General features: G+C 38.3%; 2 protein-coding genes and 1 pseudogene across 3 annotated transcripts; 2 read left to right on the top strand and 1 right to left on the bottom strand.

The window, feature by feature from the left end:
• The first annotated feature begins 82 nt into the window (after window positions 1-82).
• On the top strand, window positions 83-10,513 carry LOC136260688 (endoglycoceramidase-like). Of its 2 annotated transcripts, none has more exons than XM_066054514.1 (15): window positions 83-236; window positions 291-322; window positions 3,277-3,450; window positions 5,912-6,002; window positions 6,048-6,234; window positions 6,296-6,393; window positions 6,436-6,501; window positions 6,548-6,660; window positions 6,705-6,772; window positions 6,817-6,868; window positions 6,912-7,073; window positions 9,715-9,870; window positions 9,920-10,065; window positions 10,251-10,335; window positions 10,386-10,513. In XM_066054514.1, exons 1-15 carry the CDS (start codon window positions 113-115, stop codon window positions 10,413-10,415), a joined length of 1,584 nt encoding a protein of 527 aa, XP_065910586.1. In that variant the 5' UTR covers window positions 83-112; the 3' UTR covers window positions 10,416-10,513. The 2 variants fall into 2 exon arrangements, with proteins under 2 accessions (XP_065910586.1, XP_065910588.1); XM_066054516.1 differs by having other exon boundaries at window positions 6,548-6,624.
• Window positions 10,514-11,912: 1,399 nt separating this feature from the next.
• LOC136261560 (glycosylated lysosomal membrane protein A-like) lies at window positions 11,913-22,233 on the bottom strand. The gene is made up of 4 exons (XM_066055576.1): window positions 22,065-22,233; window positions 12,928-13,395; window positions 12,394-12,881; window positions 11,913-12,154 (listed from the first exon to the last, which is right to left on the bottom strand). The coding sequence occupies exons 1-4, from the start codon at window positions 22,146-22,148 to the stop codon at window positions 11,977-11,979; spliced, it is 1,218 nt and encodes a 405-aa protein (XP_065911648.1). The 5' UTR covers window positions 22,149-22,233; the 3' UTR covers window positions 11,913-11,976.
• LOC136261562 (putative leucine-rich repeat-containing protein DDB_G0290503) lies at window positions 22,194-26,373 on the top strand (annotated as a pseudogene).
• Window position 26,374: the final 1 nt, after the last annotated feature.

Here is a 26,374-nt window from a genome sequence, read left to right on the forward strand (position 1 = left end):
GGAGTAGCAATCTAGCATGCATTATAGTATACGGGAATAAGCGGTAATTTTTGTGAACGCTTTATTAGAGTAATAATAGTAATCAGTGATTTCATTTTAGCCACGACTTATAATGTACCGAGTATCTATGGTCCCTGCAGCGTCTATACTGGTTATTATAGCTATTACTGGAGTGTTGAGTGAACAATGTTGTATGAAGGTTAATAATTCGACCAAACAAATGATTGACCCTTCTGGTAAGTTCAGTCGACCTTTGCAAATAATCACCTTAAATGCCTTGTTCCGTGTAGGGAGATCAAGGCTATTCCATGGTGTGAACGTGGTAAGCTCTTTATCGCATAGTTTACAACACTTTGCTGTTATTGTTAGGCCACTCCAAATAAATTCTCTGTTTCCCGTCCTGAATTCAAGCATATTTGCATGCGGGCGGGCGGTCCATTTCCATTATTTCATTATAAGATTGGCAGCTTTTCAAGCCATTATTTGCCTGGCAATGGCTGGCATAACCATAAAAAGCTGCATAAAGGCATGCTTAAGCTTGTTCCTTCCCTTTTAAGTTGCAAAAATAGCACAAACGTGAAGTTTGTGCCGACTTGATAGCACTGCTGACACGTGAGCTGACCCTGTTTCGAGATGGCTTTTATTGAGCCTGTCAGTATGCAAGAATAACCGGAAAATAATGGAAGAATACGGAATAATGGAATATTTAGAACTGACAGTATCTAGATGCGGGCGGTGGACGGGAAACAGAGAATTTATTTGGAGTGGCCTTAAGGTCAACAATTGTAAATCACTTGTTTCCCGTCCTATATTCAGGCCATAGATAATACTATATCATAATAGACACCCCTCTATGGTCAATACCATGCGTACGGGCGGCTATTATTTATTATATTGTTAAAATCTATTATTTAATTAACTCCTAGTTGCCTTTTCTCTCAGATTTAGCAGAGATGTAAGATTTGTTGTGATTTCACTGGGATTCATCAAGATTCAAATCTCATAGAAGGTTAGGGCCACTTCAACTAAATCTTATGTTTCTCGGGTGAAATTCAGCCAAATAAAGGTCGGTAAAATAAAAATAGGCTATTTTGCTAGCTGAAGAGTGATATTGCGAGTCAAACGGTGGCTAAGCTACATTACGCTTGCCGTATCACTTGTGAGTAGGTAGCTATATGTTGAGATATTTAGTGGCACTTACTTTTTGGGAGCTTAAAGATAAATTTGCAACTCATTCGTGGCGTTATCACTCTTTGCAAGGTGATCATGTGATTAACATAATTATTTTATGCTGAAAAATATAGGGTCGGTCGGGCCTGAGAAACAAAAGATTTAGTTGAAGTGGCCTAGATTCAAAGTGTTGCAGACCCCTCATTTTCAAATCTTTAAGGCTTTTATCTAGTAGAGTTTGCTGGCTGGGTGTATCATGCTTGTGGTCATAGATAACACTAATTTAGCCATCAACTGTAACAGTACGAATTTCCGTATGTTCCACACACGTAATAACAGATTTTCAGATGAGTGGGACTCCTAACTGTTCATTAATCTATCTTGTTCCGCCAATGGCTACTTGAAGAGATACGCTGCTAATTGTAATCCTGGAATGGCTTCAAACTGCGTAATTATCAGTGCTTTTGGCACTAAACAACATCAGAAACTCACTACCTTCCCAATAATACACCATGTGCTCACACTAGCACTTATAAACAAAAATAATTAGATCACGTGACTATTAAATGCAATAATAATTTGCATGCAGCTCTAAAATTACCATGTGGGTGGGTGACAGGAAACAAGGAATCTACAATTGGTGGCCTAATTACAAGATAGTTTGGATTCATCGGTGGGATAGCTACATGCAGCTACACTTCGCAGCTACACGTCCATCATTACGGTTGCATCATCATCATACAGTATGATTTATTTATTTTTAAATATTATGGATGATGGAGGCTTGTACTTTCTTAAAAAAAGAAAAGAAAAAGTTTTTACCCGAAACCATGCATCCTTACATACCCTCATGGTGCCTTGGCTAGGCCGAAATATTAGGAATTTTAAACTCAATTGGAAATCATATCATAGAAATGAAAAATAAATCGGAAACAAGGGAGGTCTACGCCTGAAGATATAATATCGCTTTTTATTCTTTGATCCCTAATGTAACTTATTGTACTCGCGTGGGAGGTTCAAAGTGCTGCCGCGTGCTGTATTTTCCATATTGTACCGATTAGCTGCATAACTGTACTGTATGAGTCATACAGCACAGTTATGTGGCTAATGGCAGTGTTGGGGGTAGCGCGTTACGTAATAATTATTACTGTAACCAAGTAATATAATGAAATATGCTATAAAAACCAGTAAACTAATCTCATTAGTAATCCACTGAGTAACGTGTAGCCCGTGTCTAGCCACAACGAAGTAATGAAGCCACCTCAAATTAATGAATGAAGCTTATTCACCAGTTTCTTCCAAGATTTACACATTGTCCAACAACACAATCGTGTCACGTGATAAAGTGGTAGTTTCACACATGACAGCTTAAGGCTGTGGACACAAAATAATATAATGTGTAATATTATTATAGTTACTTTATTATATCGGTAATATGTAACAAAACTTAGTTGCAAGTAATATGTAATTAGTTACTTTTAAAAAGTAATTGTCCCAACACTGCTAATTGGACAAATACAGTATACTTAGGCAAATACTGCAGTTATGTAAGGAATGTTACAAAAACAACTCAGACAGCACGATTGATCATGTGCATGACATTGTAAATCGCTAAAACTAATCCTACCAGTTGGTTCTATGACTAGAAATAGATTACATCAACATTTACTGATAGTCTGACATTGAAGCAATAACCCCACACAGACAGCATGGTAGATCACGTGTGTGACACTGTCAAACGCCAAACTAATCCTACCAAATCGTTCTATGACTACAAATAGATTATATGACAACTTACTGGTAGTCTGATCACCGAAAACTGAAGCAATTTGGGTACTGTCAAAATCGCTTCGAGCAAGACAACTGGGAAGTACAATAAAACACTTAAAGCACCACCCATGCTTACGTGTACAAAGAATACAGCACTCATGTCTCAAGGCAAATACAGCACTTGGCTTCGCCTCGTACTATATTAACTTATTGACATGCCCCCTTGTGCTGTATTTTCCATACACATGCATGGTAGTGCTTTACTTATAACTTAAGTGTTCCTGGTACTTGTAGATTATGGAGGGTATCTATGGTTGTATATGTTTTCTTGTGTAGGTATACAAGGTGTTCCCATATCATCCTAAACTAAACATGTTTGATCCATTTGATTCACTAAGCCATGAAGACATGCAGCTACTACAAGACAGTGGATTAAATGTGGTCCGTTTGTATGTGGCTTGGCCTGGAGTAGAGCCAACCAGAGGAGAATACAATATGACATATCTCCAGGTAATATGTCTCTAAGCAGAATAGGGCCATGCAACAGAAAACTACTTGATCTGGTTGGACCAGATCAAATTTGGATATGAAAATTGGTCAGTTCGGCAGGAACGTAGTCCAGCAGGACCATTCATCCAAAATTTGTACACCCCAGGAATTGTGCATTTCACAAGCCAACTCCATCCCCACTATAGTTCTGTTGCACTTAGTCCATTAATGAAGATTTAATGATTGAGATACTCTAATAGAGCAGTCAACCATTACAGCCACACACTCCTCCCTGGCTAAATATCTTATAATAACTGTCTCACTTCACAGCATATCTTTTTCAGTCGCTAGAAACATGAGGTACTTTATAATAGAATACCAGAGCAAACAATCAACACTTTACAAGACTGAGTGGTTAAACTAATTAATTTTCATTAGCAATTTCAACAGGGAGAAAATGATTGTATTCCCCTTCATGTAGTAGTAGCTAGTTATAGTGGAACCTCAGTTATCTGGACCCCACTTATCCGGATTCTTGGTTAACCAAACTTCGGAAATGACTGCTCTATTAGAGTAGTGACAGTTTTATTAGGGTAGTAGAAAATACTGATATTTAAAAGTTTTTTCTTTATGTTATTTTAAGGTTGTTTATACACAGTTTCAGAGATACGGACTTTTCAGACTTATGGGGGGGGGGGCCACCCCTGGTCCCAAGGGATTCAGTTCCACTGTATGTAGTTGTAGCATTAGTCTTTTGTATTATTTTTAGTCTGTATGTGTGTTTGTTCTTTTTATTAGAATACCCACTTTTCACTATAAAAACAACAACAGGGGAAACCATATAATATGAAACAATGTTGACAAGTAATGATGTTTCTAGCAACTACATTAATTATAGACATGCAGTGGTGGATCTGGTGATTTTGGTCAAACTTGCTTATAAATTTTAAATTCAAAGTATAGCTAGTCAGAAGGTATATGAGGGGTTTAACAGTTGTTTAATTCATACTGCTCAAATGTAGTGGTATAATTGTCAAATTTTCTGTGTACCACTGGATCACTATTATGCTAAATGCTACCAAGTGTTGCATATATGTTATTGTTATCATGTCAAAATCATTGCCTTAGGGCATGTTTGGAAACTTTTAAACTAGGTATTACAGGTGCAATCAGAAAGTCTGTCAAAATGTGTTGTACACTTCTAATGGAGCTGATATTTCAGTGTTAAAAGGACACGCACAATCCAATAGAAATAATACATTGCACATTTATGGCTTCATATATCATGAACCTCTGTGCTTCTTAACATGGCAAGGTCATTACCTGGATGGACACCTCCCTTGATCAGCTTTTGGATATGACGCTCGTCTATGCAAAGTTCCAGGATTTACTATAAACATTTTTATGGCTTCCTGATACATTTTCTACTTGTTCTTTGAGCATGATAATATGATATTGTACCAAGTTTGGTGCTTTTATCAAAAAGTGAACGTTTTTTTCTTCACTTAGTCGTTCTACTAAGGTAGCCTAAAGTTGAGCCTTTAAAATCTCATTGGGTGTGTCCCCGGACTCCTTAATTTTTCAGAAACTGCTTTTAATTTTTTAAAATCCACCACTGCTATCGCATATGATAGTAAAAACATTATTTCATAATCTATAAACTTTCAGACCTTTTCAGAAAGATTTGAAGCATCAGAAAAAGAAGTCAAGAATTATTAAGGCGTTTGAAGGAGAATATTACTCAATAAGTACCCTCTAAACTGATTTTGGCTTCATCAAACTGTAATGTTTCAGTCAGTCAATGGGTGGTCAGGGCTTTGAGATATTCTTCCATGAAATTTTAAAACACATCCCCATCCCCCCATTAGAGATAACTGATGATACTTGTATAGTTACATTGTCAAATTATTAGCATGCATATCAACCGATTGCAAATAGTTTCAATAGAGATATACAAATCCTATGTAGATGTTACAAGTGTTCATTAAAGTATTTGACTGTTCTATTAGAGTATCTTCATAATTATGGCAAACACCAGAATTCTTTGCAGTCCCTACTCCTAGCTAGTGAGTGCTAGTTAGTCTAATCTTAAGGTATAAATAAGGACTGTAGGAATGACAATAAATACACTGAGCAATCACCAACAAGTCGGGTTATAGGTAAGAGCAAAATATGGTCTACAAAATTGGCTCCTACCAACTTTGGTCAGTTTTGGACACCAAACTTGACCAAAAATTGTCCACAGCTGGACCAACCGATTTTTACAAAAAATTTGTCACAAAGTCTTTTCCCACCTGGTAAACCTCTGGATGTATGTAGTCACCTGACCTCAATATGCAGCCTATATTTATTATCTGACCATTAATAAGTTCTCTGTGAGTGTTTTATTGTTTTATCAATGATCATAATGCAGAATGGTTTTTAATGTACTGGAGTAGTTTTTTGTCTAGCACTTGTAATTGAATACTTTATTGTGTCTCAGGTAATTGAAGACATTGTGAACAACTTGGGAAAATTAGGAATATACACGATCCTTGATTGTCACCAAGACTTGTGGTCTCCAAAATTTTGTGGTAAGATAACTACAGTAGATCAAATAATATTATGTCTCATTCAAGGTGAAGGAGCTCCGGACTTTGCTGCACTGTATACTGACCGTACAATTAAACCTCTTCCATTTCCTGAGCCATATCCATCCCTACATGCATACCCTGTGGATAACACTACGGGATATCCCAGTAGAGAAGATTGCTCCAAACACTCGTTCTTTCAGTATTACTTCTGTGATGCTGAAGGGAAGACCTGGTAAGATATCATAGTACAAACATATTTGATGGAGTAGTGTGGTGTAGCTAGTTTATTACAGGCAAAGCTTGTATGACAATGAGCAACATGTTCAAGAGTACTTTGCTCTGTTCTGGCAACAAATAGCTAAGAAATTTAGCCTCAACCCTTATGTGTTAGGTGAGTATAAACACCACTACCACTAACTAGCGTATATAACAGGTTATGAGTTGGTCAATGAGCCATGGGCTGGAGATGTCTATCGTCACCCTGATCAATTGGAACCACGTATGTCATATATAGTATTATTATGATGATTATTATCACATTGTAGATATTGCTGACAAGGTCAATTTGTCACCAATGTATACCAGGTTACATCAAGCCATCAGAGAAGTTGATAATTCTCATGTAATCTTCTTTGAGCCCACAATAATTATCACATCGGTATATACCACACTCTGTACATCATTACATGCTAATACTCATAGGTGCCATTTAATGGCTTTGCTAACACTGGTTTAACTGAAGGTCCTGGTGGTTCTCTATACAATGACAGGTAATTGTACTAGTTTCCTAAACAATGCTATACAGTCCTTACAGGCAGGTGCTAGCATATCATCTCTATTGTGTCTTGTTAGACAAGAATGGCGAGGTACTTATCAATGACACAGTGCTCACATTATAAAATTGTTTAGCCTTTTAACGCTCGTCTGTGTCAAGGGCTGGAAAAGGAAACTCTTAAAATAAGAGAAGAAGATGGCAAAAAATTGGGTGTGGCCACTTTTATGACAGAGTGGGGTGCGTATGATGATACACCCCCTCATTCCAAGGAGTTGTCGGATGGAGAACACATCACTGTATGAAATGTGGTAACTGTATTAGCTACTATGGGATGAGTCAATAGAGTGAATACTATGGGATGAGTCAATAGAGTGAATACTATGGGATGAGTCATAGAGTGAATACTATGGGATGAGTCAATAGAGTGAATACTATGTAGATGTATAGCTGACTGAGGTGTAGTATAGCCAAGTGTCCTGCTAATTGACAGGTTCCAAATTCGGTGCCTAGTTGCTGTTATTGTTCAAGAAATTTTACTCACACATTGCTTACCCAGCTGTATATTGGGGACCTTGATGGTCTGGTGTCAACTGGGGAGGCAGCCCACCCAGCCTGGCATTTACTAATGTGTTCTTAAGTCTCTGGTAACATAGCTATTGCTACACTACTTGAGTCTTGTGTAGGAAATCTTCCTGGGACAGGACTAGTAACCCGCAGGAGGACTGTATAGGTCTCATGGAGAAAGGCCTGGAACCCAAAGTTTCAACACCACTAAGCAAGACAAGGCATCTGCTTCCCCAGATAGGCATTAACTGAGATGCGTGACTATGTACAAGATGGTTAGGCCTCACTTTAAGTGAAAAATGCATACATTTTCGACCTTATTGTAGTGCACTTGTTCATATGACAAGAATGTGCCAACCAGGTATCTGTTACTGTTTGATAGTGGGTATTAATTCCCAACATAATTTGGGCATAATAGGTGCCTGAAATGGTAAACCATAGACAGTAGAGACCAGTCTATTATGTTGTTGCTCAAAAACTACCTACATCTTGGCCTCCATGTTTTTCTTCTAACTGATGTGCACTTTTTGACTTCTGAAATTATTCATTCCATAATATGTTCTAATAAAGCAGTCACCCTTCCATCCTACAATGTGAATGACATTCATCTTGTACAGCTACTCAGCTAGCAGTTATATTTAGCTATTTTGTTGTTTGTCTTGCCAATTACCAATAGTAAACAACCACAGGTTAACCATCTCAGTAACCTCATTAAACATCTACAAAATTATTACAAACTTTCCAATACTTTCTTGCCCAACAATATCACCCAAAAAAAACCAGTATCACCTTTCCTTTATAACAACTGGCTGTATTGGTTAGGCATAGCCAACCCCAAAGCGACCTTATACCATTCCAACACATTTCTCAGAATTTTATGCTGACTTAGTGCATAACTTAGACTATGAGCTTAATTCCTTCACTGTTTGATGTCCCAAGACATGCTTTTTCGCCAACTGCAGTCGTATGTACAATACACGCATCATGGAATTCCTTTGTCCTCCTTTTATTTCCCAGTTCTTTTCGCTGACAACACAGGTGTCAATTCGCAATAGCACAATACAGCTTCCTTGTGAAATCGCGTTGTTTGATTTCCACCATGATTTCTGATTTCCAATTTGATTTCACCAACGTAAATTATCGTTTACGGAAACTATCTGTATTTACAGAGCAAACATGGGAATTTACAGAGGTTACCACAGGAGTGTACAAAATTTCTCAAAATATCAGACCCCTCGTCTGTGGCTGTGTTGACTAGCTATCACACTTATCACCTGTATTTACCGTAATGAGTGGATTAATTGTAGAGATGCTTCTCGTATGTTATTTGAAACACTGTGTAACAGGTGGACCATACACTGTAACAAGTGGATCATACACTGTAGCTAAAAATGAAGTGTACTGGTTACTTCACTTGTCAGTAATTGATAGTAGGGGCACACATTCAGGTGCAAAATTATGTATGTGTCTGGTGACATTCTTTCTTTTGATGTGGTGTGTGCAGGTTTAGTAGTCATAATTATAGAAATAAAAGTTTAAGTTGGATAATTATTTAGGGATCAAAGAAAACAAAAGTATTGATACAAGAGAGGTTGTCTGTACCTGCAGATATCCCTAATTCAGTCATGATTGTTATGGAGTAGAGATTAATGTCCATTAGTATATCTGCAGGTATAGATGTGTGTAACAAAGAGGCGTGGTCATAAAAATGTGCTACATGCACAAATTACCAGTCATTTTTGTAGGGCAAAAGAAACACAATGTCATTTGCAACTAACCCATCAACCAACCCTTCAACTCTCCCATCAAACAACCATAAAAGCAGACTAAAACCATGAACAAACTTGGCAATGGAATAATCAGTTACTTTTCAGTAAGTTTTGGGAGGTGATTTAAGTTTCATGTTCACAAACCAGCTGTAGAGAAAAGTCACCTCATAATTCTTTTTCAGCGAAGTCATATTAGACTACAAGGTTTAGTGATCAATTGTTGCAGTAATACAGTTTTTATTTAATAATGCTTTACAGCACAAGTGCTGAAGGTCTGTAGGACACCTGGTCCTACAGCCTGCTCAAAGACTTTAGCTACTTAAGGTGTGTTTGAAAAGTTGGAGAAAGGAGAAAAAATCCATGACTGTAAAGCATTATTAAATTAAAAAAAAAATAAAACAGTGAGCAGTAATACTTCCAAAATATGTTTCGATCTTTTGCCCTACACAAATCTGGATTGTGGTATGTAACATGATGTAATATAGTGCCACGTCCTCTTGTTAAATCCATCTATAGACAACCTCTCTTCTTGTTTCACTACTTTTTATCTATTTCCTTGTTTCACTACTTTTTCTTCTAAATCCTATTAATACAAATTTTACAGGGTTTGGCAGATGATCTACTACAGTCGTGGATCTACTGGCAGTTTAAAGGTTACCATGACATCACAACCCAGTCTAGTGTAGCTGAAGGTTTGTGGTTTAGTAATGGAACTTTAAACAATGACAAACTAAAAATGTTGTCAAGAACATATGCCCAGGTGTGTCTGCAGCCAGTAACATCTTAATTGTAATGGTGGACTATTTCAGGCAGTGGCTGGAGTGTATGACGGACAATCCTTTAATCCACTAAATAGTGACTTTGCACTAGGTTACTATGCCGATATCAACATTGACCAACCAACAGTGATTTACCTGAATGAAAAGTTCTATTATCCTAATGGTTACCGTGTGACGTAAGTGTCCTCTAATGGTTACCGTGTGAACATGAGTGTGTGTCCCGTAATGGTTACTATGTGATGTAAGTGTCCTCTAATGGTTACCGTGTGATGTGAGTGTGTGTCCTGTAATGGTTACCATGTGACGGGAGTGTCCCCTAATGGTTACTATGTGACACAAGTGTCCTCTAATGTCACTATAGCATGACACCAGCTAGATCAGGGAAGATAGTAAAGAGTGCTAACAAGGTCACCTTACAACATACCAAGTATACTAAACAAAACGAGGTAATAGTATAACTATTGTGAGTTGTGACATTGTTATAATTAACACTCAGCGGATCACAGTGGAGATTAAAGCTTATTAATCAATCACTAACTGGATTATATAATTGTGTGTTATTATCATATACAAATAAAAGGTTTATCCATTTGTTTTATTAATTTATTTATAGTTCTCAATCACACCATACATTTACCACTTTAGATAATTACAAAACAGTATTTAAGTTTGGGTGGTTGAAGGCAAGGGATTATACTGATTACAAGATTCTACTAATTACCAAAACTACATATAGATGTGGAAGGGTAGGTATTGAAAGTGAATCTTTAGTGAGGAGTTTTGTACGATTTTAAACAAAAGAAATGTTTTGTAAGAGCAAATAGATGGAATAGTGATGAGTGATAGTTGTTCAACAATTACTTGATTACTCTTCTTCTAAAGTAATAATCAGACAAGTTTTTTATCAGAAAATATTGATTGATGGATTTGTTGAGACTTTCAATGGTTCCTCTGTACTGGGTGTACACAACTGAAAACTGTACAACATACACAATAACAACAGTACAATAAGTCTTACAGTTTAACCTAACAAAAATGACTATACTGCAGAAATAGTAACAGTCTGGCTACCACGGAACTTCCTGAACCAAATTTGCAGGAAGAGAACTCCACTATGAAGATGTCCAAAGTCAGAAATGCTTCTTGTACAAGTTGAGCTGGATCTTGAAAAACAGCTAAAAATTAAAGGTGGATTTTTTTCTCAAGAGAGTTGACATTTTAGCCAACCAGATGATTAGTGGTGACAGCAAAGGTGTCAACTCAACAACAGACACGCACTGTTTGGCTCCATTACAAGTTCAGGAAAGGGCTGTAATGGACACTGTACTTTTATGGCTTCCCCCATAGGAAATGTATGGTGAAAATTTTGATTCGCTGTAAAAATTATGTCAGACATTTGAACAAAAAGATTTTGATGCAGGTCAAGCAGTACTACAAATCAGCCAAATTTCAAGATTGTGTGTGATTACATCATCCATGAGTTATTAAATGTTTTGGAGGATCAAGCTCAACGTGTACATACTATAAAATATGTTCTTTTCAGTAATACAATGGACAGGACATCTAGTTTCATAAAGATATGCATGGCCAAACTAGAAAGCAGGGTTGAGAGGAACACCCCCACTACTGTAAACTATTTTCCCTTCCAAGTTATAACTATGTCAACAAGTATAGTACCAGTTTGGATTGGACAGGTAGTAAAATTTAAAATTTTAACGAACAAAAAAACATTTTGAGGATGACAAGGCGTACAAATGGTTGAGGGACATAATTTCGTGGTTGTATGGCTTTCCATGAAATGTTCATCCTCAAAAATTAACAATCATCAGAGTTAGCTCTGTGGCTTCTAATAGGTAACAACTCAGTGAAAAACAAGTAACCCCTCAAGAACATCCAGAAATTTGTCAATCCAGTGTACCTCGAAAATTTGTATGTATATGGTAACTACTTCTCTTGTTTTGTCTTCATAGGATTAGTCAACAGCAGAACAGTTCACATTCACTCTGGGGAAACCCTTCAAATGTTTATGCAGTAAACAAAATGTTCCTTTTATTATAAAACACAATGTACACACACACACACAGAGATCATATAGCTCTATACCCTCTACGTTGTTTGTAACCTTTGTAGATGTTCAATGACACTACAAACACTACAGCTAACATAGTCAGTCCTGCTGGTATTCCTAGTCCAATCACTAATACTAGAATAACTAGTACACTGAAGTGTTCCTCTGGTTGAGCCCCATATCCCATTGTGCCAGTCCTACAACACATTTATAACAAGTGAACATAGTGAATTAGGCAGAATATGATTTTCTGGCTTAGGAATGTGCACGTGGTTGTATGTGTAGAATACACTGGCTATAAGAGTCATTAAGTGCCTAGCAATACTTATAAACTCTGGTAGTATTTGTTAGTAGCCACTAATCTGATGAGATGGGCATCACAAGGAGTGACAATACTGACAGTTTTAATATAGAGTGAGCTAGTGAGATAACTTACCAGGTATAGAAGCCATTATTTAGGGCACTATCATCCTTCTCAGTACCAAACACCAAGTACAGTGTAGTAGCATTACTGTATTCATTACCATATATGGCTAATGCTAAGCTAGGAGGTAGGTCATCTTTGGTTGTATTTCCCTTTACATAATTAGCTTGTTGTGAATGTGACGAAACACGATCAGTATTCAGGTATGTGATTGGCTTCCACAGAACATAGCCATTTCCTTCTGCACCACTAAAGGAAAAGAAATTGGTATAGAATACCGACGGTGTGTACTCGTCATCCTTAGAATACTTCTCCCCAACTGAGCCATGTTTGCCCACACCCAATCCTTGTATCATCTCCACTTCAACTGCTAGTCTTCTGTCTGTCCCATTTTTATAAGGATAACCATGGATAACCATATCAAATGTGACCGAGTCAGCAGTAAACCAAGGCTTTGGTGCATAGCCTCGCTCATAGCCATCATCAGTCCGTGGTGTGATCTAATAAGAACACTAAGTTATGAGACCACACAAGGTTAGTACTCACCAGAAATGTCACAGACATGTTACTATAATCCGAAGTGTCCATTCCTATTGTGCCGTTGTAGAAAGAATATGATGACCAACTAAGATCCCTTTCATTCAAATCATAAGATCTATAGCTATTCTTGTTTGGCTTAAATGCACTGGTACTTGGTAATTTCTTATTGTCCACTTGAAAATCAATTATACTTTTGAACACAAGTGCAAAAGAGAAGTTAGTTATAGCTCCATCAATCCTGACTGATCCAGGGGACTGGTTATCATTAAATTCTGAATAATTGGAAACGTGAATACTACTAGCACAGTCACTTGAATTAACAAAAGCACTTCGTGACATAAATAAAGTTGGGTAGCCCACTGTGCTCCAGGCATAATGCAAAGTATCATTCTGTCCTGTTGCTCTGAAATAATTCAGCTGACCATCTGAACATTTCTTATCATCTCCACAAAAATTCAACTTGGAGCAATAATGCTACAATGTAACATCATCATCATACACACATACACACACACACATGCGGTAACACTACAAGTAAGTTGAAGTAACATATACACTTGCTACAATCAATATGTAGCCACAATCAACTGACAAGTTTAGTAAATGGTCAAGGTTGCAAAGTGGGTCAAGACTCACATCAATAACTAAAGTTTATGGAATTACAAGATGGACGGATCTTCAATAACAGTTGTGGAAAAAACTTGTGTTTCTCACTTGAAGGATACTTATATTGTATTTCCTGACTGGAATATGGTGCATCTTTTTATACTATTCCTTATCATGGAACACGGCATGTTTACAACATTTTAATTTCATGAAATGTCTAGGGAATATCATTTATTATCCAGGAAACATAAATTTTTTGTGGGACAGTGAAAGATGCTTCAAACATCTAACAACAATATTGTTATGTGTTTCTTCCACAGCTGTAAGTATCGCGCATACATAAACTATTATAGAATTATTAATTTAAAAATGAAGTAGGGATCCAAGTGATGAAAAGTAGTGAAACAAGATATGAATGATGGCATTACAGCATAGTTTGGTGGGAAAATCCCTACATTGGCATATTAGCCATGCTACTTTTTAAGATATACCTACTTCATTTTCAATAAGTAATAAATATTTTTGTTATCACATACAGCTAATACATGTGTGACTGTTCCATTAGGGTGACTGCTGTATTAGAGTATCTCGAGTCAGTCTTTCACCTTTCACTGTGGTAGCATTATAAATACAATAGGTGTGTGGTAATCGTATTTGAGTAAATAGATTGTGATCTCCACACTTGATCGCTAATGGGCATAGTCTGTAAAGTGACGCACACCTCCTAAAATTCCACCTTCAAAAATCATCCTAGAGACATCTTACGTGACGAAAATCACCTTTATGGAATAATATTAGTCCATCTAACATGAAATACAGCATTAAAAACAAGAAACACTTACAAGCAGCCGGATATAGAATTTTTTTTAAAACCACCGAAACTCAAATTTTCGTCTGGAGTTCGAACGAGTGTGTGCCCTCTGCACCTTGTTTTTCCTGGTTGTCATCTTCATGCAATAAAACCATATTGAGGCATAAATTAGGGGCTTTTCAAAGTAATGAGATGTCCACCTGCTGCTGGAAACTCACCTGCTGCTGGAAACTCACCTGCTGCTGGAAACTCACCTTTCCCAATGTTTTGGCAGCATAAAATTTATGTGATTTAAACAACAATCTCAGGTAATTGGAGTGCAAAATACAACACAATATCTAAACAGTTGGACTACTATGCAGTAACAACATATATAGATGTATGGTAACAACATAGATGCTGTGGTGTAATTGCTGTGTATTAAGAGCGGATACAACAAGTCGTGTTTCGTGTTGAACACCAAATTAATGTTAAAAAGTCCAGTACAAACCTCCTGCCATCTACCACCAACCGTTACAACCACTTCAGCACCTACATTAACTGATACAATACCAGTTACTACCGTTGTCACCACCACCAATGTGCCCCCACCCACCCATCACACAGTCACAGCAGTTCCCGACACTAGTACAACAACTGTTGTAACTAGTTCTACCACGACACCATTGACCCACCATGTAGTTGCTGCCATGTAGTTGCTGAGACAAGTAGCTCCAAGGTCAAACTCCCGAAGCTTGAGCCTAAGAAATTTAATGGAGATCTTACCAAGTGGGAGACCTTCTGGAGCTCCTTCGAATTACCAGCTATAGTAGCTTAATAAAATGGTAACATAACACTATTGAATTCTTGAAATGATTACAGCTACTGTTTGACTTGGTGTTAGCAATACCAATTAATTGTATACAAGCATTAACACTTTTTTACATTTAACCAGTTTCCATAACCCAAACTTTATAAACTTTAGCATTATCTACTTGAAACTGCAAGTTTTTGTTGGGTTAAAGTTAACTGCGCCAAATTACACCGACGCCATTGACACCCTGACAAAGCGGTTTGGTAACAAGCCATTAATCAAAGCTTGGCACATGGACACACTACTAGAACTCGAGCCTATAATATCACCAACCAATATCAAGGCTCTTAGATGTCTATATGACAAAATTGAGTTCCAGGTCCGCAGTTTGAAGTCACTTGATGTACCACTTGACTCGTATGGTAATTTGTTATCGTCGCTATTCATGACTAGACTGCCACAAGAGTTCAGATTGGTTGTCAGTAGGGAAATTGGTGAGGCTGAATGCGTAATGACCAGATAATGAATATTGTTGGAAGGGAAATTAGTGCATGGTAGAGAGCATATATGCAAACAGGTTCACATACACATGGATCGAGTTCAGGAGTATCCACCATCACAACAATGATGGCTGGTGATGGTAAGAGAGAAAACTTGTTTATTGGGGCGAGCTAGAGCGGGCCCCACACTAGCGAGTCACCACGTAAATTTCGTGTCATCAACCATGCGCAAACAATTACAAAAGAAATCAGAAAACTTACTGAATTAATGCCCACTATACTCCATGCCACGATAAAGTAAACGGCGAAGATTACAGCACTTCCATATATGCTTGTGTCATCGACCATGTCACGGAAAAATAAATGGCGTAGATTACGGCACTTCCATATATGCTCGTGTTATCGACCATGTCATGGAAAAATGAACGGCATAGATTACAGCACTTCCATATATGCTCGTGTCATTGACTATGTCACGGAAAAATAAACAGCGTAGATTACGGCACTTATCTTCCATTAGCATGAATGGCTAGATAATAAGAACAACATTCGATTATGAGCTATTGTCCAAGCAGCATTACCTGTAAAACTATAATAATCATGAATAAATGAATTACCCACAACATATTATTACCTAGCCATAGATTCTAAATTCCCTTCAGGCTCGCCCCACAATGATGCTAGCATCTGCCTAGTAAAAATGTTTCAGTAAATGATATGGGGTATTCTAACAGTTTAATGTATTAACAGTGGTTAAGTCTTACAAAGAATATTTTCAGTGAGTTTTCACTACCGTCTAAAATCTGAGTCATAGGGTACCCTTACATGATAGATATACCATAGCTCAACTCTTATACACTTGAGTCATAGGGTACCCTTACATGATAGATATACCATAGCTCAACTCTTATACACACTTGCCACACTAAGCACTAATTAGCTATAACTAATTGAAATGTTTGTCATCACCATGAAGTGTCACGGAAAAGTTATGGTTAAAATGACCACACCTTAAAAAAGGCAACCACGTCTACAAAATCATGTCTGATTTCGATAGCAAGTTAATATGTTTGCTATATTATAACCACTAACCACAATTACATCATAGAAAAATGTGTCACAATAACCAAACATAGTGACATGTGCATAACAAAGGTGACAGAAAAGGATCTGCAGACTGTCACCTAGTGAACCAATGTAAATCATCACAAGTGTAACACGAAAGAGAAACACACAAGAGAAACACACAAGAGAAACACACAAGTGTAACACACAAGAGAAACACACAAGAGAAACACACAAGAGAAACACACAAGTGTAACACACAAGAGAAACACACAAGTGTAACACACAAGAGAAACACACAAGTGTAACACGCAAGTGTAACATGCAAGTGAAACACACAAGTGTAACACACAAGTGTAACACACAAGTGTAACACGCAAGTGTAACACGCAAGTGTAACACGCAAGTGTAACACACAAGTGTAACACACAAGTGTAACACACAAGAGAAACACACAAGTGTAACACACATGTGTAACACGCAAGTGTAACACACAAGTGTAACACACAAGTGTAACACGCAAGTGTAACACGCAAGTGTAACACGCAAGAGAAACACACAAGTGTAACACACAAGTGTAACACGCAAGAGAAACACACAAGAGAAACACACAAGTGAAACACACAAGTGTAACACGCAAGAGAAACACACAAGTGTAACACACAAGTGTAACACACAAGAGAAACACACAAGTGAAACACACAAGTGTAACACACAAGAGAAACACACAAGTGTAACACACAAGTGTAACACGCAAGAGAAACACACAAGTGTAACACACAAGAGAAACACACAAGTGTAACACACAAGAGAAACACACAAGTGAAACACACAAGTGTAACACACAAGAGAAACACACAAGTGTAACACACAAGTGAAACACTCACACACAAGTGAAACACTAAAGTGGAAAGGGAAGAAAGACAGCTAATATGGTTTGGTAATCTCTGTACTTCCTCATCCACCACTAAGAAGTTAAATTGGATATTTTCTCAAGTGAGTTAGTTAACATTTCAGCCAACCAGATGATTAGTGGCGACAGTGTTATCAACAGACATGAGTGGTTTAGCTCCATTATTAGTTTGAGAAAAGGTTGTAAAGGATACTATACTTTTATGGCTTCCTCATAAGAACGTATGGTGGAAAGTATAATTGACCGTAAATATTGTGTCAGACATTTGAAGGAAAAGATTTTAGCGGGTCAAGCAGTATTACAAATTAGGCAAATTTCGAGATCAAGTGTAATTGCATCATCCATGAGTTATTAAATGTTTTTGAGGATCCAGCTCAACGTGTAAATCCATACTAGCTATAACTGTGTGTATGTAGGTACGTCTGTAATACACTTTACTATCAATTGTGGATGTGACACATGGTGTAGTTTTAGCCTTTGTCATGGCTCAAATCCTTTTTCATAGCCAATCCTACTAGTGACCAGGTACACTAACTACCATCAGTAAACCATTATAGAACAAGTAAGCCTGTCTACTGACTAGACACTACCATACACCAATAGTAACTACCATACACCAATAGTAACTACCATACACCAATACTAACTCCCTAACAGTGTAGAATGACTAAGAAGACATATTCCAGCACAGAGATAATGGAATGTCACACAGGCATGTACTGTAGGTCAACCACTATCAATGTTTTGGCTGGACCTGCGACTTGAAGTATTCATACTGTGACTTAAAGGTTTAAATCTTTGATCCCTATTTTGCAATACATGCCTAACTTCTTACTAACAGCTGAAAACTGTGTTTAAGTCTGTAACTTGTAATCCAACATTAACAAATGTACAAACAAATATACTGTACCATTCCAAAGTGTTGTGCTATATGCATGTATTGCAAACTATGCAATATGTATTTGACGCAAGTGCTATATGAAAAATAAAGTACACGGCACACGGCCGAGATGCTAATAAAGCACGAGGCGAAGCTGAGTGCTTTATTAGCATCGAGGCCAAGCGCCGAATGCTTTATTAGCATCGAGGCCAAGCGCCGAATGCTTTATTTTTCATATAGCACAAGCAAGGCAATGCTTTAAATAATTTGTGACCTAATTTTAGAAAACCGTCGATATCCACACAATTTTCAAAATGCATTTTATTTGTTCTTTGTTTTCTACAGGGACAGAGGAATGGACTAGCCAAGTTTCAGCTTCCTAAGTTAAGCAACGTTGGAAATACAGCACTAGACAGCCGAACGAGCAAATAATTTGATATGTACAGAAGCTATCGAGAAAAGAATCTACAGGCGCTTACATAAACCATCATAACTTACTGATACAACGACGTACGGAATTGAATCTTGGCTCATTGTGTTCGCCATGAGTTTGTGCATCCACCAAGGTATAGTTTTTTCTCCAGGCATGCTTCTTTGTTCGAGAAGGAAGGCAAATTCACTGAAAAACGATCGTCGGTAAATTCTTTTGTCACCGCAACGTAAACAAACGTCTGTAACTTTGAAATCTTTTCGTGTATGGAGATGAAGTAAAGATTTTTGTACTCCCTATGGACAGGCGAACACGATGGTGCCCAGGATTTATCCATTGGCGGCTTAATTCGACCGCCAGCGAGGTGATAAAAACTTACATAATTTTTTCTGGAGCTTGCATTTTTTACCCATAGTTTTTAAATGCGTTTTATTACAAAAGTACTGTTGTGCGTATATCGACGGTTTTCCAAAATTCGGTCACATTTATGGAACTTTCTATTGGTGTAGCCATACACTAGGACTCGTAATTAACACGTGTTGAACAAATAATTAGCAGCCTGAATGCACACAAACTAGTTTAACAAAGTAACTCATGCGTAGTTCACCAGAGTTTGGTAGACGTTCATCGCGTATTTTGGCAGGTTTTGGTAACATCCCACAATCAATTCTATCATGACACATGGTGAAGTATTTCCATGATATCTCCAGGACTTGTCCATTCACATTAACAAATGTAACAGCAACGCTACCTTCTCCCTTCCATCATCGAAGCAATTAGGTATGTCTATAAAAGCAATCCAGTGGTAGAACTCGTATTGGCTGGGGTGATTGACCACTCGGTGCGGCGAGGGCTATCAGCCTTCACCGGCTTGGGTGATTAGTCGTACTGGCATGAGCGCCACTAGAGCACGTGGGCAACTGTATTTTATTGCCCACAAAGAATGCTTTATTGTACCGCAAAGAGTGCTTTATGTCATAGTTAATGCACCGCCACGTGTGTGTATGGAAAATACAGCACGGGGGGGGGGGGGGGGGCATGTCGAGAGGCTAATACAGCACGAGGCGAAGCCGAGTGCTGTATTTGCCTCGAGACACCCCAGAGTGCTGTATTTTTCATACACACAAGCATAGACGGTGCTTTAACTGTTATATTGTATTTCCTAGTCATCTGGCTCGGAGCGATTTTCTCTAGTACTCAAACCGCTGCGATTTTCGGTGATCATGACACCAGTAAGTGTTTAACTAATCTATTTCTAGTCGTAGAATGAACTGATAGGATTAGTTTGGCTAGTTTTAGCGATTTATGTCACGCACGTGATCAATCGTGCTGTCTTAGTGGAGTTACGTTTAAAAAGCTTTGTGAACAGATGATCAGTAAGTGTTTATACAATCTATTCCTAACTGTAGAACGAACTCGTAGGATTAGTTTGGCTGGTTTTAGTGATTTAGTGTGTTGTTTACGTAACATTCTTTAAATAAATTCTCCGCATAACTGTACTGTATTTGCCCAAATGTGCTGTATTTGCCCAATTAGCTACATAACTATACTGTATGACTCATACAGTACAGTTATGCAGTTGATTAGTACTGTATGGACAATACGATACGCGGCATCGTTTTGATCCTCCCATGCAAAGTACGATTAAAGCACTTTTTATGGTGCAATAAAGCACTCTTTGTGGGCAATAAAGCACCATTTGCCTGCGTAAAGTGTACTTTATGAAATTTAATGTACACTTTTTCCTTTGATCTCACCCACATAAAGTTCTATAATGTAATCATATTGCAATACTATCTTAAAGAACCATACCCTTTTAAAATTGTTAGTACAACTTAACACTGAAACACTACCTTGACCTTTGACTTGTGCTAAATTCCATACTTGACTGACTTTTGCATATTTTTGGAGAATTCCAGCTATGTTGTTATTCTAAAGTATTAGTTATAGTATAAACAATTGATCTACTCTTTAGATTTTTTTTTTGCTTTGACCAAGGACGAAGATCTGAGTGCAGGATATATTAGAGTGCCATCCCCTTGCAACTTTAGCACTATTTTGTGGCCAAACCACCGTCGCAGCTAGTGCCTCTGCGACACCTCCTTGAGGGAGAAGAGGATATGCATACCGAAAATGTTCTAAGCATATGATTTTAAAACACATTATGATGCAGGCCTGCCAACTATCACGGTTTTAATTTTACTGAATACTCCAGATATTACAGTGAAGTCCTGCATTCTCTTAGTTTTGTTGGTCATGTTAACACAAATCAATTGCATGATTATGCGACAAGGATTTTGGTGCACAGGTTAAGTTAGAATATTACACCAAGACATTAGAAACAATAAGGTCACAGGCAAACGTTGTAATAGCTGACGCCTAGCTTTTGGTGGTATGATCAACAAGAAAGCTGACACCTAGCTTTTGGTGGCATGATCAATAAGAAAGCATAGAGTTGACAGGGCAGACGGACACCAAATTCCAAAAGCCTAGGGGAAAGAAATCCTCTCCTTGACTGTACAGTGTCCACATTGTTGAAATAACAACTGTCTTTAATAACCTCCTTACCGACACCCAAGCTTGACATTTAGCAGAGGAAACAACAGTAGGCTGGGTACAGAAAATGTCCTCTGGATAAGAACAGTCAGAAGATGCGATACCTTGCTCTGGGAGAACACCAGGGTGAAGCAAGGGATTATGTACTACAGAAATTAGCACATTATGACACTGGATACAAATGGAGCCACGGGAGCAACCTATCCCAAACTGATCGACAACAGACAACCCCCTTGACTAAATAGTGCTCTAATGGCTAAAAATGGACAGGCATAACATAAAATAGCTAGGAAAATAGCCTAAGTGCAAAATTTTGCAATTTTTACAGAAAATTTTCTACTAAGAGATGACCTCATGCATAATAAATCTCACTCATTTTAAAACTCAGGTCTCACTCCAACAGGTTGAGGTCTCTGGTCAAAATCAGTGATGACAAGGTTTGTAATTTCGCTTGGTCAGATCGCTTGTAATTAGCCCAGTGACAGGGGGAAAGGCAGTCTGGCCATGCAAGTTCGCAGGTGATAAGCTTTCTTTGTTAGCGCATGACTTTACAGCACGTGACAAACATGATAAGGCTTAACAGACTTACATGTCGCGTATCGCTCCGGACTGTCTGTATTCCTGAATAAACACCCAATATTAGTAGAAACCAACGGGTTGTTCCTCTCATCATGTTCTTCAGCAGGAGATTCCAGCGCTTAATAGAAAGTCTTTGATGCGCTTCTCCTATGTTAAGCCACCACGTGATGATGCAGTTGCTATGATTACGTAAACATGTCAGAGCATCAACACATAGACGGTAAGAAATGTTCGCTTTGATGATGTAGTACTGTATACTCCGCTGGGTCGTAGTCTAAATGTACGTAGGGCGTGTATTCCCCCGTATTAGTACTCACGCCGTTTATGAAGTAACTCAGTGAGGTTTAGTAGCCTTAAAATGGAGCACATTTCAGTTTAACCAAGAGTTCATAATAAAGCTACTGATACTTGTTAACATATTAATCATTTTATGTTGATTATCTACTGAACGACCCGAGGGTGTATAGTGTGTTGATATTACTGATCAGTGGGTGCGGCAATTATGACCCGCTCAGTTTTATAGTGTAAAGCTAAATATACATCACACTTTTCAGGCTTTCCTGTGGGTGGGGCTCAGCTGCATAGCATAAGTTCGAGGAATGTTGTCACATTTTACCATGTTGCTTTGGTTTGCAGATCCAACCAAGCCGGCTCTTGTATCAATCATCAATGTTAAACCTTTTAATAGTCCAGCTGAGAAGATCTTACTGAAATGTGAGGCTTCAAGGAACGAGCGAAAACGTAATGAAACAAAAGAAGAACTAGAGAAGATACAAGAGAGAATATCATACAGTATAGACCAGTATGAGTATTCCAGTAAGAGAGCACTGGAGTTGCTAGAGGAAACTGCTGGTACTAATGGGGCACACATTGAAGTGATTGATGACCCAGCTCAGCTCTATGAACTACTAGCTGATACTAAGCAGAGAGCACAGTATAAGCAAAAGTTTGCAGTTTTTATTATTGGTTATGAGCAGAAATGTGATAATCGAGAAAAATTGTTAACCCAAATTGAAGATTTCTTTATGGAGACTAAGGCAAGCAACATAGCAAAGCTAGCGGCGGCGGCAGATGAAGTATTGTCAGAAGAAATTAATTTTGATGATACTATGACCACCATATCTGTTGCTCTGGAAACCACCAGTGGGGCTTTGGCTAAGTTACAGAAGTTACAACAAGATATTTCTCAAGTATTTGCAGTGTACGCTGCCTTTCCTAATGATAAAAAGGGCCGAAAGAAGTTGGAAAAGGCATTGTTGAAAGCTCAGGAGGATTGCAATAACTTGAACACAACTGTAGCAAAAGTACAGAGTGAATTAGATGAGATGAAGGAGAGATCCAAAAAGCTACAAAAACAACTTGAAGCTAAAAGCTCTGAAGTAACAAAGCTACACAAGTCCTCTGATGAGTGTAGATCATTGAAGGCTGCAAATGAGTCATTACAGAAGGAAATAAAAGATGCTAATGGACTGTTGCTGAAAGCCAGAGAAGAAAATGATAAATGCAACAATCTCAGGTGTCTGCTGTTTCTGTTTCAGTCAGTCCAGAATACTTGAAGCTAAAAGGAGAACTAGAATCACAAAGGATGTTAAATGAAAAGTTGTCAAATGAACATCAAACCAAACAAGCTGCTCTGCTCAGTGAAATTGAAACTCTAAAAGAAAACTATGAAGCAGAGATTAAGGAAATGAGAGATAAATTTGAAGAACAGATGAAAAGCTTAATGGATTTGGATGATGCAGAGTTTGATGAGCAGACTAGTAGTAAGGAGAGTTTAATGGAGCGTATGACATGTGCTGATGATCAGCAAGACATTGTGGTGGTCGATGAGCAGGTACTGACAGATGAACAGGTACTGACAGAGACTCCTGAGCAAATTCAAGCTGAAGATACAACACCACCAAAGGAAGTAGCTATAATGCCGCCAAATGAGGTAGTTAGCATTGTGCAGCCAGAAGGCCCTCAGTTGCAGGATGACTTTGTAAGCAAGGCAGAAGCAAAGCATAGGAAACTAGAAGAAGAATTAAAAGAAGCAAAATCTAAATCAAAGAAACTAGCTACCTCCCTTAAAGCTCAAATGGCCGATCAACAAAGTAAGCATGAAGCTGTGTTACATGATCAGGAAAAAGAAACAGAGAAAATAAAATCTCAGCTTGATACACTGAACCAAGAGCGGCAGCAGGAGAGATCTAAATTTGATGAGGTTGCTGCTGAGAAGAGTAGAATAGAACATGAACTATCTCAGTCAATATCAACAAGAGATGAGCAATCTCAGATGATATATGATCTTCGTAGTCAGCTAGAGGAAGCACTACAGCAACAAGCAGCACTTGTTATGGAAACCAGTGTTAACCCTGACACATTGTCACGTAGTGTTCAATGGGAGACTCCACTGCACACAGGCACCAATACACCTGTGGTAAAGAGTTTTGCAAACACACCAATTCCTAGTTGTGGGAACACGCCATTACCCAGCCGTGGGAACACGCCATTACCCAGCTGTGGGAACACACCATTACCTAGTCATGGAAACACACCATTACCCAGCCGTGGGAACACACCATTACCTAGTCATGGTGGTAATGCATCATTGTCTAAGATGTCCAATTATACATCTGTACGTGGTCAGGAAGGCAATTCAGAGCTCCAGTCAGACAGTGATAGTGTTCCTATGATAGTTCCTATGCAAGAGGTATCATTTGATGATGGAAAATCATCTGGTGGAAAGACAAGCAGAAGTTGTCGGCAATCTGCTTCTTCACAAGCTGTCTTGACTAGACTAGAAGAAAATCAAGAGACCGAGACACTGTCAACAAGTGACGTATCCACTGTTTCATGTTCCCCTGATGTTTCATCAACCTTGACTACTAGAAGACTGCATGAGCCTCCAATGACTATGAATAATCCAGTGGCCAAGGAATGTGTTAAAGCTTACAAATCTGTCATGAGATTTAAAAACAGAATTGTTGAATTGATCTCCAATATTGGCAGTCCTCAGTCAGTGGCAGAACTGAATGCAATTCAAGAGCTTGCAGATGACAGTGTAGGCGACAGTGTGCATACCCAGGTGACGTTGATGCGGTACAATCTAACGTTAGCTCTTAATAAAATTGAACAAGTGTTAATAGATGAAATGAAAAGATCAACCACACGAGATGTTGTACAGTCAGCAGGAATCACAGATAAGGTGGAAGAGGATGAACGTCAAGTCACAACTGATGATGGACTGGAAAAATTGAAAGTAGAATTGAGAAATGCTAAACATGTTATGAAGGTAGAGTCTCAACAGCATCATAAGGCATTACAAGACATGGAGATTGCAAATGAAAATTTAAAAGCTGAGATAGCATACTTGAAGCGCAAAGCTGTCGAGAGTCAACGAGAAGGGTCAGAATTAATCATGTTTACTCATCTAGATAGTGACCGCAACTCTCAGTCACTTAAGAGTGCTTTACAAAGTAACAAGATAAGTGATGATGTTTACTCTCAGACTATTAAAACAATGGAAGAGTATACAAGCATTTCATCAGACCAATTTGTTAACCTTGCCAAGCAGTACAAACACTGTGCAGTTGTCAATCAAATAATGAGTGACCTGGAAGGGATTTCTGCCTCCAAGAAGGAAACTATCAAGGAAAGAGTAACTCAATATTCCCAAATGAAAAGTAGACATTTATCAGCAGAACTTGATGAGCTACGATTAAAAAGGACACATCTTGCTGACACATTAACAGTTACTCTTAGTGAGATAGAAACTGATACAGATGTGTTCCTTATAAAGCCAATTGTTCAAGGTAGTAAACGTAGCTGGCTTGAGCCTTTACTCAGACTCCCATCCTCCAAGCCTGCAGCTACATCCTTCAGGTACCATCTTCCTGACCCTAGCCGGAACATCAGACCACATGACAGATGTAACCATACCATCCTCCATCCTAAACTACAGCAAGTGAAGTCTGCACCAGATGTTACTAATAGCCGGAGTTCACAACTTATGGAATACTTACAGAGCCGGCACAGGAGGAGGGTGCAGATGGCAGCTACTGACCCCATAATAGTTAGTGGCACAGAGCCACCAACAAGGAGGCCTAGACTAGTTAAGGTTGAGAAGAAATGGAATGTTGCAGACTCATTTGTAATCAAGCCATCGTCTAAACCTCATCGTGATGACACCACCACTCCAACACTACCTCCTATTAATATACCAATTGATATCACTGTGTAGTTGGGTAGCGTATATAGTTTGTTTATTATGTGCGGAGTCTACATCCTATAATTACATGATGGGGCTCGCGTTACAATTAATGTAAATGTAACGATGAC

This window comes from Dysidea avara, chromosome 7 (genome assembly GCF_963678975.1).
Source record: "Dysidea avara chromosome 7, odDysAvar1.4, whole genome shotgun sequence".
Taxonomy (NCBI): domain Eukaryota; kingdom Metazoa; phylum Porifera; class Demospongiae; order Dictyoceratida; family Dysideidae; genus Dysidea; species Dysidea avara.

What these genes read in the sequence shown, in the direction of transcription:
- LOC136260688 (XM_066054514.1), top strand. Translation starts at nt 113, where the DNA reads ATGTACCGAGTATCTATGGTCCCTGCAGCGTCTATACTGGTTATTATA. An exon ending in ACAATATGACATATCTCCAG is followed by an intron (nt 3,451 to 5,911) that starts GTAATATGTCTC and finishes ATTGTGTCTCAG; the next exon opens with GTAATTGAAGACATTGTGAA. An exon ending in TGTCAAGAACATATGCCCAG is followed by an intron (nt 9,871 to 9,919) that starts GTGTGTCTGCAG and finishes GGACTATTTCAG; the next exon opens with GCAGTGGCTGGAGTGTATGA.
- LOC136261560 (XM_066055576.1), bottom strand. Translation starts at nt 22,148, where the DNA reads ATGATGAGAGGAACAACCCGTTGGTTTCTACTAATATTGGGTGTTTAT. An exon ending in ACATGTCTGTGACATTTCTG is followed by an intron (nt 12,882 to 12,927) that starts GTGAGTACTAAC and finishes TGTTCTTATTAG; the next exon opens with ATCACACCACGGACTGATGA. An exon ending in AATAATGGCTTCTATACCTG is followed by an intron (nt 12,155 to 12,393) that starts GTAAGTTATCTC and finishes AATGTGTTGTAG; the next exon opens with GACTGGCACAATGGGATATG.